General features: G+C 40.0%; 1 protein-coding gene across 8 annotated transcripts in view; it reads right to left on the minus strand.

The window, feature by feature from the left end:
- Positions 1–17,270, minus strand: part of mcf2la (mcf.2 cell line derived transforming sequence-like a) — a 239,539-nt gene that overhangs the window by 114,210 nt on the left and 108,059 nt on the right. For all 8 annotated transcript variants that reach the window (XR_015758942.1, XM_043700234.2, XM_087993072.1 and 5 more), the window contains exons 6-7: positions 10,342–10,458; positions 3,209–3,358 (exon numbers count right to left, since the gene is read on the minus strand). Coding sequence is in view for 7 of the 8 variants with exons in the window: in XM_043700234.2 (XP_043556169.2) it covers positions 3,209–3,358; positions 10,342–10,458 (267 nt within the window). In the remaining variant the exon portion in view is untranslated. The remainder of the gene's footprint in view (positions 1–3,208; positions 3,359–10,341; positions 10,459–17,270) is intronic.

Here is a 17,270-nt window from a genome sequence, read left to right on the forward strand (position 1 = left end):
TCAACAATATGAGAACCTTAATGTTTTATCATTTGTACATATAAGTGATTTTTGAAAGATTTATAGCTCAGGTTGGGGTTCAGGTTATAAGTTTGCACTCTGAGCTGGTGGGTCTGTTCTTAAACGTTTTGTCACCATGCTAGATAACATCATCAGTGAGCCTCCACTGAAGCGCTGATGTTCTGTCCCACTTTCTATTTATGTGTTTGGGTGTGTTAAGGTGGGTGATATCAAGACCTACAAGCAAAACAACAGGACACCAATGGGATCACCAATATCAGGATCCTTAGCAGAAGCAGTTATGCAGAGACCAGAACGAACAGCCCTCCCCATGATCCAACCCAAGCTTTGCGGATGACACCTTTGTCATCACAAAACGGAACAAATTAGAGGAAAGCCACAATATCATTAACAACATCCTTACTGGCATAAACTTCACCAAAGAAGAAGAGAACAACAAGAGTCCCCTTCCTAGATGTCACAGTGGAACAAATAGCAAATGGAGAACTGCAGACCAGCATCTATAGGAAAGCAACACACACTGACCAGATACTCAACTACAGGAGAATCATCCCAACAAATTGAGCTGCATCAGGACATTATTTAAAAGGAAGCATCCAGAAACTATGAGAAGCAGAAGAAAAAATGCTTATACAGCATATTCAAGAACAACGGGTACTCGATATGCACAGTCCACCGATTCTTAAACAACAAACCTAAACAACGTGCCCAGAGACTCTAGCCACACTACTATACATCAAAGACATCTTGGAGATGACGATCAGACTACTCCAATCTCTTGACATCATGGTAGCCCACGAACCTACCAACACACTGAAACAGCTGTTGATGAACCTAAAGGACCTTGTACCAACAACCAACAAAACGAATGTCATATACAGTCCTGCAAGGACTGTAATAAACACTACATCAGATAGACTACAGCAGTAGGAAACTAGCCACCAGGACACACGAGCACCACCTAGCCACCAAAAGACATGACTGACTATCACTAGAATCCTGACACACAGATGAAAGAGGACACCACTTCGACTGGGACAACACATCCATCCTAGAACAGGCTAAACAGACATACACGAGAATTCCTAGAGGTCTGGCATTCAAATCAGAACTCCATCAATAATCATGTTGACTTGGACCCCATTTACCAACCTCTGAGATAAAGAACCGGAAAAAATATCACCCAACTTAACAGACCAAGACCTGTTACAACACGAGGTAAACTCTCCTACTGAATTTAAAACGAGCAACACAGAAAAGATATATCCCATGCAGTAATCTGTAAAAATTTGAGTGGCCAAGAACTAATTAAAAATTAACCACCTTATTTCTTAACGTATAACAGAGAATAATTAACTAACCAGTATTTACAATTTCTTTCTCTAACCTATCTTTTATCTTCCGTTCTATAATACTAGTCTTATAAAACTCCCAATTAAGACTACAAAACAACACTTATCTCAAAACCTGGCAGCTGTACGTTCTTGTCTTTGGATCTTCCGGTGTCTTCTTTTCTCCTTGTTAGGAATCTCTGCGTCACAGGTTACTGATTGAAAAGGTACTTTTAAGAGAGATGTTTTTCAAGCAGTCTGTTACATGCTAGGACTTGGCAGTTCTCCTCCCGACTGTTTAATTTTCTAAGGTCTCATACTCCCAAAGCATCAGATTGTCATTGGCTTTTAAGATTGTCAATCTACTCAATTCAAACTGGATTGGAATTTGATATTTTTCAGGATATAATTTAAACCAATTGGCCGAATTTGAATTTTTTTTTTGTCTTCAGGCAATGAACTAATCGAGTTGTTTGACCCAGTGTTACATTGTTGCCTTATTGAGAACACTTGATGCTGAGTCCTGTAGTTCTGCTGTATTCAACTCTCTTCAAGGTACACCCACAAAAACAGACCAAGACACACAAACAAGGTATGACAGAACACCAGCGCTTCAACGGGGACTCGATAATGTCACCTAGCATGGTGATGAACATCTGAGAACAAACCTACCAGCTCAGTGAGCAAACTTACAACCTTGCACATACAGCTGCGATAACATCATGCACATTAAGGGATATTCTATTTATGATTATTCAATTACACTTTAGTTTTCGTCCAAGATGGGCACAAACAGGTGACATCTAAAATTGAATTTCATTACAAGTAAAGAATTCAATCGAAGGCAATTGAAACAAATAAGATAAGAAAACAATGAGATTATAGAGTAGCCAATTACCCTTGGAAAAAAAAACAAACTCAATCACAAAGGACATGCAAGACATAAGGCAAGTAAATTCTTGCCAATAGTTGTTGTAGCTGGTGTCCTAGTCAGAACAATTATGAGAATGGATTAGAATTGACAATCAATTCCACATTTTGCTTGTTTAGTTCCCTTCTGAGATACAGTCGTATTATCTTTTTGATGGTATTTTCATTCAGGTGACTAATATTTCATTAATTTCATAATTTTTTGCATGACTCCTGAATATCACAGAAGTTTCTATGATAAATGTCATATATCCAGGATGGCATGGATAATGCTGATCCTTATAAAACCAGAGAAAAATAACTATTTGAAAAGTTAATCATAATTATTCCCAACCGCAAAATAAGCATCTATTTGCTGCTTCGATCACCATAGTGATATGTCAGAGGTACTTTTTTGGGTGCTCATTTAACATGATTACACAGAACAAAATGTGATTACTTAATTCATGTTACAGCTTCAAAGGGCATTGTAACAGCATAGAAAACTTTCAGAAACATTTATAATATGTATGCTTGTAGAGTCACTGGAGTGATGACAAAAACAGTGTACAGTACATTGTAGTTTTTGTAAAGGTGGCACTGAGAAAAGGTTTTTGTTGTTAACGGCTATTATGAGGTTATTGAAGGTCTAAATAAAACTCATGCCTCTCGGTTTTAATGAATTTGAGTTTTGATCATGTGTCCTTATATGCTAGGACTGTACTGTGAAAGTATTCATTCATATAGCAAATCATAAGTATCCGAACAGATTTGCAATTATATAATCCCTTCAAAGTATATTTTACACTTCATCACAATACATAATCCCTTTACGGTATTTAATTTAATTAATGTTTTTACTGCACATATGCATTATAGCATGCTGTGTGGTTAAACAATCCCTTTACCAAATGTATACACTCACATCATTGCATGCTCTACATTACCTTCATTCTATCTCGCTTTTGGGTATGTGTTGTTATAAGACCCAAAGTTGTTGTCACATCATTTGGCAGATCAGTTTCAGCCAACTCTGTTCCAAAGGCCTGTAGCATTTGTGCAGTTTCTTTTACCATGACAGCAAAACTTTCAATACCCTAATATACAGGATACAGTAAATATATATTAGAGCAAATCAAGCTGGAGAAAAAAAATATATAGAATACATATCTGTAATAACCAATAAAACTTCAGGTCCCAAATAAACAACAATAAATATGTCATTCAGACTAAATGGATTCCTTCATTCAAAGTATTCACAATTGGGGCATCAGTATTAAAATGCATGAAACATTAGAAATAGGTCATATGTTTGAGATGCTGATTGTTTTATGGATTTGTGGTCAGTTGAGGCGAGAACATGCTAATGCATGCTGTTGATTAACCATTTGTTCCATTGCGGTTTTAAAGATAAAGCCGAAGCATTGACTATCTTCAGCCGGAAGTGCTGAGTGAATGATACATCTCAGCCACTTGGAGGTTCCTAGCATATCAGATACCAGTCGTTATCTAGGATTGATTCATTCCATATGATCAAGAAAAGACTGAAGGCACTGGGTATGCACAGGCTTTTGCCCTTGACAGTATTTTGCTGATAGTCCTGAAGACTTGTACTCCTGAACTTGCCATATCTCGAACTAAGCTATCCCAATACAGGCATCTACTCAACAACATGGAAAATTGCCCAGGTATATCCTATATATAACAAGAAAGATAATTCAACATGCCAATTACTGACCAATAAGTGAAAGATATCATCAACACCACTACCAAGCAGCATCTGCTCAGCAATAACCTGCTATCGGAGGCTCAGTTTGGTTTCTACTAAGCCAACTCCTGACTTTATCACAGCTTTGGTCCAAACATGGTGAGATGCAGGTGACTGTCCTTGACATTGAGGTCACAAATGATGGAATGTAGCATCAAGGAACCCTAAAAGGCTGGAGTCAATAGGAACCAGGGGAAACCATTTCATTGGACAGAGTCAAAGCTTGTATAAAGGAAGGTGGTTGAGATTGTTGGAGGTCAGTTATCTCACTCCCAGGCTACCACTGCAGGAGTTCCAGGCCTAACTATCTTAAGCTGCTTCATCAATGATATTCTCTCCATGATGAGTTTAGAGTTGGAGATGTTCACTGATGACTGCATGATGCTCAGCACCTTTTGTAACTACTCAAATACTGAAGCAGTCCATAAACTACTGTGCAGGCCTGGGCTGACAAGTGGTGAGTACCATTCACGGTAGATAAGTGCCAGGCAATGGCTATCTCCAAGAAGAGACCACTTAATCATGACATTCAATGGCATTGCCATTGCTCAATCTCCCACTATCAACATCCTGGAGATTACCATTGAGTAGAAACTGAACTGGACTAACCATATAAATATTGTGGCTATAACAGCAGGTCAGAGGCTAGGAATACTGCAGGAGTAACAAATCTGCTGACTCCCCAAAGCCTGTCCACCAAATACAAGGCACAAGTCAGGAATGTGATAGAATATTCTCAACTTGCTTGGTTGATAAGCTCCAACAGCACTTGAAATGGTAATCCAGAAAAAAGCAACCCACTTGATTAGCACTATACTCAGTCCCTACACCACTGACACACTGTAGTAGCAGTGTGTCTATCTATAAAAAGAACTGCAGAAATTCACCAAGACTCCTCCAAGGACAGCTCCTTTAAAAAAAAACAAGGGCAAGGGCAGCAAATACATGGAAATACCACCCAAGTTCCTCTCCAAGCCACTGACCATCCGGATTTGAAAATAATCACTATTCCATCATTGTCACTGGATCAAAATCCTGAAACTCCCTTCCTAAAACCTTTAGGGATGTACGTATAGCAATCAGATTGCAGTGGTTCAAGGATACAGCTAACCATCACCTTCTCAAGGCATCTAGGGGCTGGCAATAAATAATGGTTCAGCCAGCGATGCCCATGTCCTGAATGAATAGAATAAAGTATACTGCTCACTATCCTTTAGATAACTTTCTGTCAACCCTCAGCTGTTATGAGGGCCAAAATGTTGAATGCTCAATTAATTATCTCTGTTGAGCTTATTCATCTAATCTGGGATGACGAGAAAGGCAATAGAATTGAACTCTGCAAATTGGGAAGTAGAGAATATCTGAAACTGGCCCAAGTGCAGAATATCTGTTGCTCAGTGTCAAATTGCTTGCCAATAAATACGACAACCAAATGAAGTTATTTGGATGAAGTATTGATGGGCAGCAGGACTTGTAAAATTGCTACACCAGTCTATGGGGCTAAAATTTACACAAGCATATGGATCATGTGGCTTCCTTCTGTAATATATGTAATATAATCCTACAATCCCTACAGTGTGGAAGCAGGCCATTCGGCCCATCCACACCAACGTTTCGAAGAGCATCCTACCCATACTCACTCCTCTACCCTATCATTTAACCCTGGGTTCTCATTTCCCATAGCCAATCCACCTAGCACGAACATGGGAAATTTAGCACAGCTAGCCCATCTAACCTGCACATCCTTAGACTGTGGGAGGAAACCAGAGAACCCAAATGAAACACGCATATACAGGGAGAATATGCAAACTCCACACAGACAGTTGCCAGAGGGTGGAATTGAGCTTGGGTCTCTGGTACTGCGAGGCAGCGGTGCTAACCATTGAGTCACCATGCTGCTCCATAATAAGTAAGGTTTTCAGGCGGAAAGAAGATTGGAGGAAACTAAACACACTTTGTTTAGTCATCATTGTACAAAAAACTTTGTATTTCAGCAATTACTTATTTAAGGTCACTTTTTTTCATATAATGAAAATAAGCAAAGATGTTGTACATCAGTTTTGGTTCCTAATGTAAGGCAACATAATTAGCCTCACTCACAAAGCACCATGGGTACCTCTCTCCATTAGAGACGATTGGATACTTAGGGCTGAATTTTACGAAAAATTGGCTGTGTAAATTTCTGGGTATTTCAAGGAGGGTTTCTCTCCATGAGCTCAAGCCAGTTATCTAATGCATTTCTGCAAATCATTATGCATGCACCACACCCCTACAGTGCTGCGCTCACACCATTGTGAGCTCACTACTGACGGAAGTACTCGCCACTCCCAGGACCTTCCTAGACTTGTGCCACTCATGCCATATTTAGGCCAGCTTTGCTGTGCACTATGTCAAGCAATAACCTTTCATAGTACACACAGTGGAAGGGAAAACAGAAAATTAAAGCTTCTCAAGATGCATAGGTGACACCTTCTTTACATCATCACCTGTATGACTGGCTGTCATAATAATTGCAGCTACAAGAATAAAGTTACAGAGGCTACCATTCTTAGTGCCATACCATTTTAGGATCATGTCTGAAAGAGTACTACTCTTTCCCTAATGCCCAGCACAGCATAACATTGGTCATTGATCAATATGGGAACATCGTATGTTGGACAGCTTCCAAACAATTGATCATATTAACTTTAATCAAACAATGGGAAAGTGACGGCATAAAAGAGATTGGCAGTTCGAAGAAATGGCAGTGGTACTACGGATGCAATGAATGACAGTGGATATAAACATTTGAGTGACAGTAAGGAGATTTCAAGGTGGAGTTGCAGGAGAGGTGGGTGTGGGACTGGCTCTCAGCAGGCACCTCTTCCCCATCCCAAGTCTCTCAATTAAGTATTGAAGCTCTTTGAATGAAGGACACACAGGTAACCCTGTGAGTTGTTTTGACACCTTCAATGCGTAGCAAGCTTCTCTGACTTCTACTAGGCTATAGCACTAGCAGGCTGAAATCATTAAGGGTGTATTAATTTCACATTTAAGGGCATCAATTGATGGTGGGATGGGAAAGCCATCCATGGCCCTTCCCAACATGGAATGGAAAGGCAACCTGGTCCCCATCCACCACCAGCCTGCCTATTTAAATGCCTTCTACCACCAAACTCAACATGGATGGGGGCATTAAATACTACCATCGTTTTTCAACTATCAAGCCACCTTTCCAGTATACAGGCTGCCATTCTCCATTAGATTTCAAATTCAATATGATTTTCATATCCTGGTGCACACTCACCCTCTCAAATAGAGAAATACTCAGGTGCACTAGACTATCCTTGGCACCAAGGCAAGAATATCTACTGTTTATTGTTTAAAATAAAATGCAGAAGTCTTTCAAACTTGACTGTTCTTAGACACCTTTAAAATTGAAAAAGTAAGAGAATCATTTGATACAGTAAAGATAAATTGCAGCTATACAACCAATTATGACAGAACTACAGAGTGAGGCCAGTTAAACCAATGCATCTGAGTTGGATCTATGCTAGATCAATCCAAAACGGAATGCATTTTCCCACATGCCCTTATAACTCTGAACATTTCTTTGCTTCAAGTAAGTATACAATTTTCCCCAAAGAGAAGAACAATTCAGTCTGCCTGATGTGTCTAAGCTTCAGACTTAGTTGTATTATATACACTTGGCTCATTGATAAACCTTCTCTTGATACAGAACAGTGAGCCAGTTCTTGCGTAAAGAAAAGTTGAGTGACACATGACAAATTAGCCAAACTTTCAATGAGAAAGCGATACCTTATGAATTACAAATTTTTGGCTAATTTGCAACATTCCACCCATAGGCTTGAAAAAAATGGCAGTCTTATTTTTGCTTTCTCTTTTCCTCTTAATCCAATCTCTCTTTACATAGAACAATACAGCGCAGAACAGACCCTTCAGCCCTCGATGTTGCGCCGATCTGTGAACTATTCTCAGCTCGTCCCCCTACACTATCCCATCATCATCCATGTGCTTATCTAAGGATTGTTTAAATCTCCCTAATGTGGCTGAGTTGACTACATTAGCAGGTAGTGCATTCCACGCCCTTACCGCTCTCTGCGTAAAGAACTTGCCTCTGACATCGGTCTTAAATCTATTACCCCTCAATTTGTAGTTATACCCTCTCGTACATGCTGACGTCATCCTAGGAAAAAGACTTTCACCGTCTACCCTACCTAATCCTCTGATCATCTTGTACGTCTCTATCAAATCCCCTCTTAGCCTTCTTCTTGCCAATGAGAACAGGTTCAAGTCTCTCAGCCTTTCCTCATATGACCTTCCCTCCAGACCAGGCAACATCCTGGTAAATCTCCTCTGCAGCTTTTCCAATGCTTCCACATCCTTCCCGAAAAATGGGGACCAAAACTGTACACAATATTCCAAGTGTGGCTGCACCAGCATTCTGTATAGTTGCAACATGATATTGCGGCTCCGGAACTCAATCCCTCTACGAAAGAAACCTAACACACTGTATGCCTTCTTAACAGCACTATCCACCTGGGTGGCAACTTTCAGGGATCTATGCACATGGACTCCAAGATCCCTCTGCACATCCACACTACCAAGAGTCTTTCCATTGACCCAGTACTCTGCCTTCCTGTTATTCTTCCCAAAGTGCATCACCTCACATTTAGCTGCATTGAACTCCATTTGCCATCTCTCAGCCCAATTCTGCAGTACTTTCCAAGTCCCCCTGCAACCTGTAACACTCTTACCTCTCAGATGTCTTTCTGTACCCTTGATTAGGGACAGCCAGCACGGATTTGTGAAGGATAGGTCTTGCCTTACAAGTCTTATTGAATTCTTTGAGGAGGTGACCAAGCATGTGGGTAGAGCAGTGGATGTAGTGTACATGGAGTTTAGTAAGGCATTTGATAAGGTTCCCCATGGTAGGCTTATGCGGAAAGTCAGGAGGCATGGGATAGAGGGAAATTTGGCCAGTTGGATAGAAAACTGGCTAACCGGTCGAAGTCAGAGAGTGGTGGTAGATGGTAAATATTCAGCCTGGAGCCCAGTTACAAGTGGAGTTCCGCAGGGATCAGTTCTGGGTCCTCTGCTGTTTGTAATTTTTATTAATGACTTGGAAGAGGGAGTCGAAGGGCGGGTCAGTAAATTTGCAGATGATACGAAGATTGGTGGAGTTGTGGATAGTGAGGAGGGCTGTTGTCGGCTGCAAAGAGACTTAGATATGATGCAGAGCTGGGCTGAGGACTGGCAGATGGAGTTCAACCCTGACAAGTGTGAGGTTGGAAGGACAAATAAGAATGCGGAATACAGGGTTAACGGTAGGGTTCTTAGTAAGGTGGAGGAGCAGTGGGATCTTGGGGTCTATGTTCATAGATCTTTGAAAGCTGCCACTCAGGTGGATAGAGCTTGTAAGAAGGCCTATGGTGTATTAGCGTTCATGAGCAGAGGGATTGAATTCAAGAGTCGTGAAGTGATGTTGCAGCTGTGGCCTTGGTTAGGCCACATTTGGAGCACTGTGTGCAGTTCTGGTCGCCTCACTTTCGGAAAGATGTGGAAGCTTTGGAGAGGGTGCAGAGAAGATTTACCAGGATGTTGCCTGGAATGGAGAATAGGTCGTACGAGGATAGGTTGAGAGTGCTAGGCCTTTTCTCATTGGAACGGCGAAGGATGAGGGGTGACTTGATAGAGGTTTATAAGATGATCAGAGGAATAGATAGAGTAGACAGAAACTTTTTCTCCGGGTACAACAGAGTGTTACAAGGGGACATAAATTTAATGTGAAGGGTAGAAGGTATAGGGGGGATGTCAGGGGTAGGTTCTTTACCCAGAGAGTGGTGGGGGCATGGAATGCGCTGCCTGTGGGAGTGGCAGAGTCAGAATCATTGGCGACCTTTAAGCGGCAAATGTTCGGCACAACATCGTAGGCTGAAGGGCCTGTTCTGTGCTGTATTGTTCTATTGTACCCGGTTTCAAACTGACATCACCCATTTTAATTTGTCATCTTCATTAACTATGTTACTTTTACAATGCTGCATAAATTTCACTGGTTAAAGAAGAAAAACTGCTTCCATCATTCACCCAAGCTCCCAGATTTCTTGGTCAAGCAATAATGACCACACACGAATGTAAACATATGCCCTCCAAAAAGATCAAAAGCCTATACGTGCACAAGCAAGACTAATAAATGGGCTATTTCATACAGCGCCCCATTCCAACAAAATGTAGCCCATTGTATTATCCAATTTCCCATAAGTAATATGATAGGAGATCAGAGAGTACATGTAAAAGTTGTTTGCCACTTACCGTCCGATGATACAACCACTGACTGTGGGAATATTCCAGGGTACCTCCAAGTTCCTGGGTTAGCTGTGTTTTGTCAATGTGACTATGTAATTCTGTTACTGAATTCAGCATTATGATCTGCAAAAGAAGATCCTCATAAATATACTGAGAATCCAACAAAAAAAGTTCCCTAATCAAAATGAATCAAAGTTTACAGGGAGCCAAGGACAGGTCTTTAAGGAAGGAGTGATGACAGATTTTGAAAGCGGGGAGATCTGCACTTGAGGATATGGAACCATTTACAATGCCAGACATGATAAGACCCAGGAAAGGAATAAGGGTAATCAGCAGTCAGATGGAAATGGATCATGGCAGCACTAGGTTAGTACCATATCTAGGCTAAACTTAGGTAGGAAGAAATTACTGCAGATGCTGGAACCTGTACTGAACACAAATGCTAGAGATTGGTGGGTCAAACATCATCCAAGGGGAGAGAGTAAGCTATCGTTTCACGTCTAGATGACTGGATGACCGGTTGATAATGTGATGTGATCAGGCATGGCATGCATTTTCACCCAAAAGCCACCAGGTGGAGCCCAATTGCCTTTTTGACGGATGTAATTGCCAAAATAATTTGTCAATATGGCTAACTACGAATTCTGCTTACAGTGATATGCTAGACCATAGTAAACTTATTTCATACATTGGACAGAATTGGTACACATTTTAATTGATGCCAAACATGCAGTATTACAACTTATTTAGCTTAGTGATCATTTTCCACTTTACAGAATACAGACAAAACAGTTGTAGTATTGTAACAATGAGTAAACAGTCAATCTTAATGAGACAGCTGAAACAGTAGCATTAGATGTTTTCTGAAATAACAAATGACTAAATTAAATTAAGCATATTGGCTAATCTAAAATTTGTTTACTGCTATCCCTGAAAGTTACCAATTGATAAATCTGGTTTTGAAAATGATGTCATTTTAAAAGAGAATTATGTTGAAATTGCATTATGCTTATGTTCATTGGTATTACGAATGAAAGATCACAATAATATTACAGTTATACATGTCATTTTTAGGTTTGCAGCGGAGTACAAATCTGCAATTACCGTAAGCACATGTTAGCAATGTGCCCTAAATTGTAAGTCATGCACCACAAAGGCATGAGTTCCTAGCTGGCCAGAAGTGCAAGCGCTACCTTGAGCCTCTCAGATCGTATTTGTTACTCTATACAAATATAGCAGAAGATTCCTGGACTTCCCACTTCTTTCTATTGCCAAAGTTAATATCAGAACATCAGTAGACAAAGAAGATATCTTATCATCTAGACATTGCTACTCGTGTAAAAGTCAGCTCAAAATCAGAATCTCCTGTTCCAAGCTGATCAACTCCCGTCTGAAATCATACTTATTGGTGAATTCAAATGCAATCACATGGGTATGTAAGTAGTCAGAGAAAGAAAAGGTAATTCTTAGAGTAACATGTGTAGCAGAGGTTTAAGGAGTGGAAGCAGAGAAACCAGCTACAACTCACTGGAGCCCAGTGTTAGAAGAGATAAATAACTGATGGACATAAATATGAAAATGCTTTTCTTGCAAATAATCAAAATCTTGATAGAGGAGTTCTATTACTTCTATCTGTAACACAAACCAGTCCATGCAGCAAATGTTGTAACTAAGGGATGTCTGCCGTAAAAGAGACATCAGGAGTCTGTTCTTGGGGCACTTCTGGGTCTGGATTGGCAGCCACAGCTGTCCATTGGAATCCACAGATTCCTTGTAAGATCACCTTAAGAACACCATTACTCTGGGAGTGGTCAATTATTAGTTGAGACTACTGGGTCTACACTCATGCTGACTATCAACCCAAATATCACTTAGCAGTATCAGTGTGCTGTCAGGAGTGGTATAAAATAGAGCTTTGTTGCAAGACCATGATCCTGATGTACTTTTCTTCTGACCCTTCTTGTAGGCACCTTTATGCTTGAGTATGGCAACCATGATGACTTTCACTTCTCTTTCAAAATCTCCTTTGGATATGCCTCTCAATCACCTAGCACTCAACAAGCACTGTGCAGCAAGAGTGTAAAAGCATATTTCAGGAAAATGATAGTAATACTGAATAGACAATGTAGAAAATTGTAGAGGTCTTGCATAACTTATGCAAATAGTGAAATATGAGATTTGCTCATGAAATTGACAGCTTCTGCTGCTGCTTATGGCAAAGGAATGCTTTGCTTCCAAATAGTCAAAGATTTATCATTTTGGGGGAATAACGTTCACAATAGGGCAATCAAAAGAACATTATTCAATATTTCATGCCTAAAATAAACATGAACATTTAACAGTTTCGGTTTACTTTCTGCAGCTTAACAAGACAGACTAGCAATAGGCTTCCCTAGGCCTCATCTTTTCTGTCCTGCTTCCTTTGTCCAAGAGATCATTGAATTGATTTTCCCATTATGTCTGCACCATCTCACTGAAGGAGCATTATGACTTTGAACCATTCTCTTGTCTTTATTCAAATAATTATCAAATGCCCTCTTGAATGTCTTGATTGAACCTACCTCTATCACATTTCCAGGCACTGCATTCCAGACCCTTAACTAATTACTGAGTGAAAACTTCCTTTCTCCCCCCCCTCACAATATATTTGTTTCCTTTCTAAATTACTTTAGGTCTGTGTCGTCTCATTCTCAATTCTGTTGTGAGTTTCTCCCCATCAACTGTCAATTTTCTTATGATTGAGAACATTTCTATCAAATTCCCTCTTCACCTTTGCCATTTCAAGGAGACTATCCCAAACTTTTAAATCTATCTTCATTATTGAAGTTTCTCAATCATGGAACTATTCTTGAAAACCTTTTTTGTATTCTCTCCCTTGTGTTCATTATCACTACAATCCCGAAGTTTACTATCCACAACTTTGTCCAGTTCTGGTCGCCCTACTACAGGAAAGATAGAGGCTTCGGAGAGGGTGCAAAGAAGGTTTACCAGGATGCTGCCTGGACTGGAGGGCTTGCCTCATGAAGAAAGATTGAATAAGCTCGGACTTTTCTCTCTGGAGAGAAGGAGGAAGAGAGGAGACCTGATCGAGGTGTACAAAATAATGAGAGGAACAGATAAAGTCAATAGCCAGAGGCTTTTCCCTAGGGAAGGATTGATTGGTACGAGAAGTCATAGTTTGAAGATATTAAGAGGAAGGTACAAAGGAGACGTCAGAGGTAGGTTCTTTATGCAGAGATTGTGAATGCATGGAATGCGTTGCCAGCTGTGGTGTTGGAAGCAGAGTCATTAGGGACATTTAAGTGACTGCTGGACATGCACATGGATAGCAGTGAGTTGAGGGGTGCGTCGGTTAAGTTACAATATTTTACGTTAGGATTAAATCTCGGCACAACATCGTGGGCCAAAGGGCCTGTTCTGTGCTGTACTTTTCTATGTTCTATGTTCTACTCTGCTGGAATGATGGAGGGTCTTTTCCTCAAGGCAAGTTATTTAAAGCTTCTAGCTGACCTGTGCTGCAGAGATGCTCAAGACCGACTTAGACAACAGAAACAGGTCTGTAACATACGGATTCTGTCATTCAGATGGGAATTCTTAAATCCATTCACTCTGGGAAATAATTTTCAAAGCTGAGTCTACAGACAATTCAGTTTTCTTTTGTGAAATAGTGGGGACATGATAGATGGATTTTCTGACTGATTAACAGATGGGTGAATCACATCATGAATACTCCTTCCATGGCCACCAAGTCTTGGCTTGGGACTCAAACTCTGGTCTTCCAGACTAGAGATAGGGAGACTACTACTGAACAACAAGACATCCTTTGGACATTTCAATACTTGGATAAAATTTTTAAATTGAAGATAATGGGGGATCAGGGCTTAACAAAGGTTAAAGAGGTCAGCAAGAATAGGTTGATAGTTGAGTGGAATTTGGGGGCTTTATACAAGAAGCAGAAGTTTAGATGCACTAAGGTTTACAAATTATGGAGGATGGATTGGTCATAACCATGAACAAATTGGAATAGCTGTGCCTAGATGTGAGGAAGTTGTGATGAGGTTTTCAGTAGAAGGAAACAATGGCCAAGAAAACAAAGTCACCGTCTCAGAAAGGCCATTTATAAATCTGACATGGGCATATTCGGTTCTGTGGAACAGGTTAACTGGATTGGAATGATTCAAATGGGGATGCTGTGCTAGCGGGTGGCATAGATCTTGAAGGCAACAGAATGTTCAAGGATTTAGAGATGAAATAGGAGTAGAAGATAGGACAGTAGTTTACAAGGAGCCAAGAGCAGGTCTTTTTTAAGGAAGGAATTATGACAGATTTTGAAAGCAAGGAAATCTGCACTTGAGAACATGGAACCATTTATAATGCCAAATATGAGGAGACCCAGGAAAGGAATACGGGTAATCAGCAGTCAGATGGAAATTGAATCAAAGCAGCACCAGGTGGGTACCACATCTAGGCCAGATGCCGGAGATCACAGTGGGTCAAACATCATCCATGGACAGAGAGCAAGCTTTCCCATGGCAGAAATGTCTATCATGAGGGGGCATAATTTTAAGGTAATTCGAGGAAGGTTTAGGGGAGATGTCAAAGGTAGGTGCTTTACATAGAGTGTGATGGGTGTGTGGAATGCACTGCAGGCAGTGATAGTACAGTCAGATACGTTAGGGACATTTAAGCAACTCTTGGACAGACACATGGAAGATAGTACAACAAAGGATGTGTAGGTTAGTCTGATGTTAGAGTAGGAGAAAAGGCCAGCACAACATTGGGGGCCGAAGGGACCATATTGTGCTGTACTGTTCTATGTTCTAACATTTGGAGTCCAGATGACTCTTCATCAGAATGAGGGTTGACAATGTGATGTCATCAGGCATCACATTATCAACCCAAAAGCCACCAGGTGGCGCCCACTTGCCTTTTTGACTGATGTAATTGCCAGGGACTTGTCAATATGGATAACTTTACAAATTCTGCCTTACAGTGATATGCTAAACCAATAGTGAATACAGTGGCAATTCACTCTCGCTGTTCCCTTTCAAAACTTATATCATACATCGGACAGAATTGTTATGCATTTTAATTGTTACCAAACATGCAGTATTACAACTTACTTAGATTAGTGATCATTTTCCGCTTTATAGAAACAGACAAAACAGTTGCAGTATTGAAACAATGAATAAACAGTCAATCTTAATGAGATAGGTGAAACAGTAGCATTTATAACAATGGCCAAACAATCACATTATATACTAATAGATATCGGACAAAGGCAGGTATATGGAGTTTGGCCAGTGATCAGTTATGATCTCATTGAATGGTGGAACAGGCTTAAGGAGTTGAATGGCCTACTCTTGTGCCCATGTTATGTTCACCAACCTCAGGTTTAAATCAACCCATCATTGTTTTACAGCTTAGTCTGCTAGAACTCCACTCCAGCAGAAGGCAGTTATTAAAAAATACATACATTAAATCTTTTGGATATGAAATTCTGTTTATAAAATATTTCATTTAAACAAAATCCTATTTTATAGACTGAAGTAGATTTCAGCCAAACTTTTCACGCTCCATGTAATCACATTGTAATAATCTCCTCCCTGCACACACACATGCAGCTTACCAATCCACCTTCTATCCTATAATCATTAATGCCATTCTCTGCACTCAACCTCCCAGTCATTCTTTGATACTGTCTTTGCTATCTAGTTTCTCCACCTTGCCCAAATGTGGGACAGCTGGAGTAAAAAAGCTTTGAAAGATATCTAGACCCTTGAAATTGAGGTCTGCCATTATAAACCATGAAGCCTATTTATACGTATTTGAGCTTACTAACAGCACATTATTACTGCTTCATCTGAACACACCTGACAATTTTAATGCAGGCACTGTTGCCAGCACAAAACAATATTAATATTGAGTATGCAAAAAATATTATCAGGGATCTATCATAACAGAAAATTCAAACTGTACTGTCATGGTACAAGATCCTTTTGAAAACAAACATTTGGAATAGGTTCTTCAAACAAGGTCAACATTATTTGAATAAATTGTGAAAAAAACAAAGTAAAGATTCAGATTATGAAACATCAGTGCTATACAATATTAAGATTATTATTGATATCCTGATTCAAGAAGGATTCTGCTGAACAAAAACAGAGTCAGTCATTCTTGTATGGAAGAACGAAAAAGACCTGCTCATATCTCTAACTATTTCTTGGTAAACTAACAGGCCTCCTGTGTCCAGGAGGTGTTCTTAAAATGGCTTCAGTAAGGTGTGACAAGAGATTAGATCAAGGTGCTTTTCAACTGGACTTCCTCCATAACATAATTGGCATATTTTCTATACAACCTGGTTAAAATCACAAATCAACGATAAGGAAAGGTTTGGCCATATATTGTGCAGCCAGTTGACTGGCTCCTTTCACACTTCCCTCCTGACTGCCAGATTAACATTCCAAAATTGCATGGCAATAAGTCATTAAATCCAGTCCAATGCAGGAGTTTATCATTAGTTAGTAACGCACATCTTTTGGAGATTATTACTAATAATGTAATTCTCCCTCTTCTCTAGTTATTTCAAAGTAATTTTCAGACAAGAATTAATTTGGGTATTTGTGACATTTACTGACATGTGCTCAGGCTGATTTAAGAAGCTTTATCCGCTTAGTTTACTAGCTTGCTGACTCAGTAAAGTTTATGTCATCTTTTTGTGTTTGATTCCATTTAGTGTCCAGCCTCTTGGACCATGAAGCCTCATATGCCTCATGGTGACAATCACCCTTTGAAATGCTTTGTTTCTGCTGCTCCTAATCATGGACAGTTTGTCAGATTGGCAGTAGATTTAGCATACAAGAACTGAGTGACAACTCCATACAGCTTAGCAAGGGTAGGGATAAAAAACGATTCTGAAAAATTGGAATTTCACT

This window comes from Chiloscyllium plagiosum, unplaced genomic scaffold (genome assembly GCF_037043375.1).
Source record: "Chiloscyllium plagiosum isolate Xiang-an unplaced genomic scaffold, Cpla_swu_hap1 HiC_scaffold_12, whole genome shotgun sequence".
NCBI classification, from domain to species: domain Eukaryota; kingdom Metazoa; phylum Chordata; class Chondrichthyes; order Orectolobiformes; family Hemiscylliidae; genus Chiloscyllium; species Chiloscyllium plagiosum.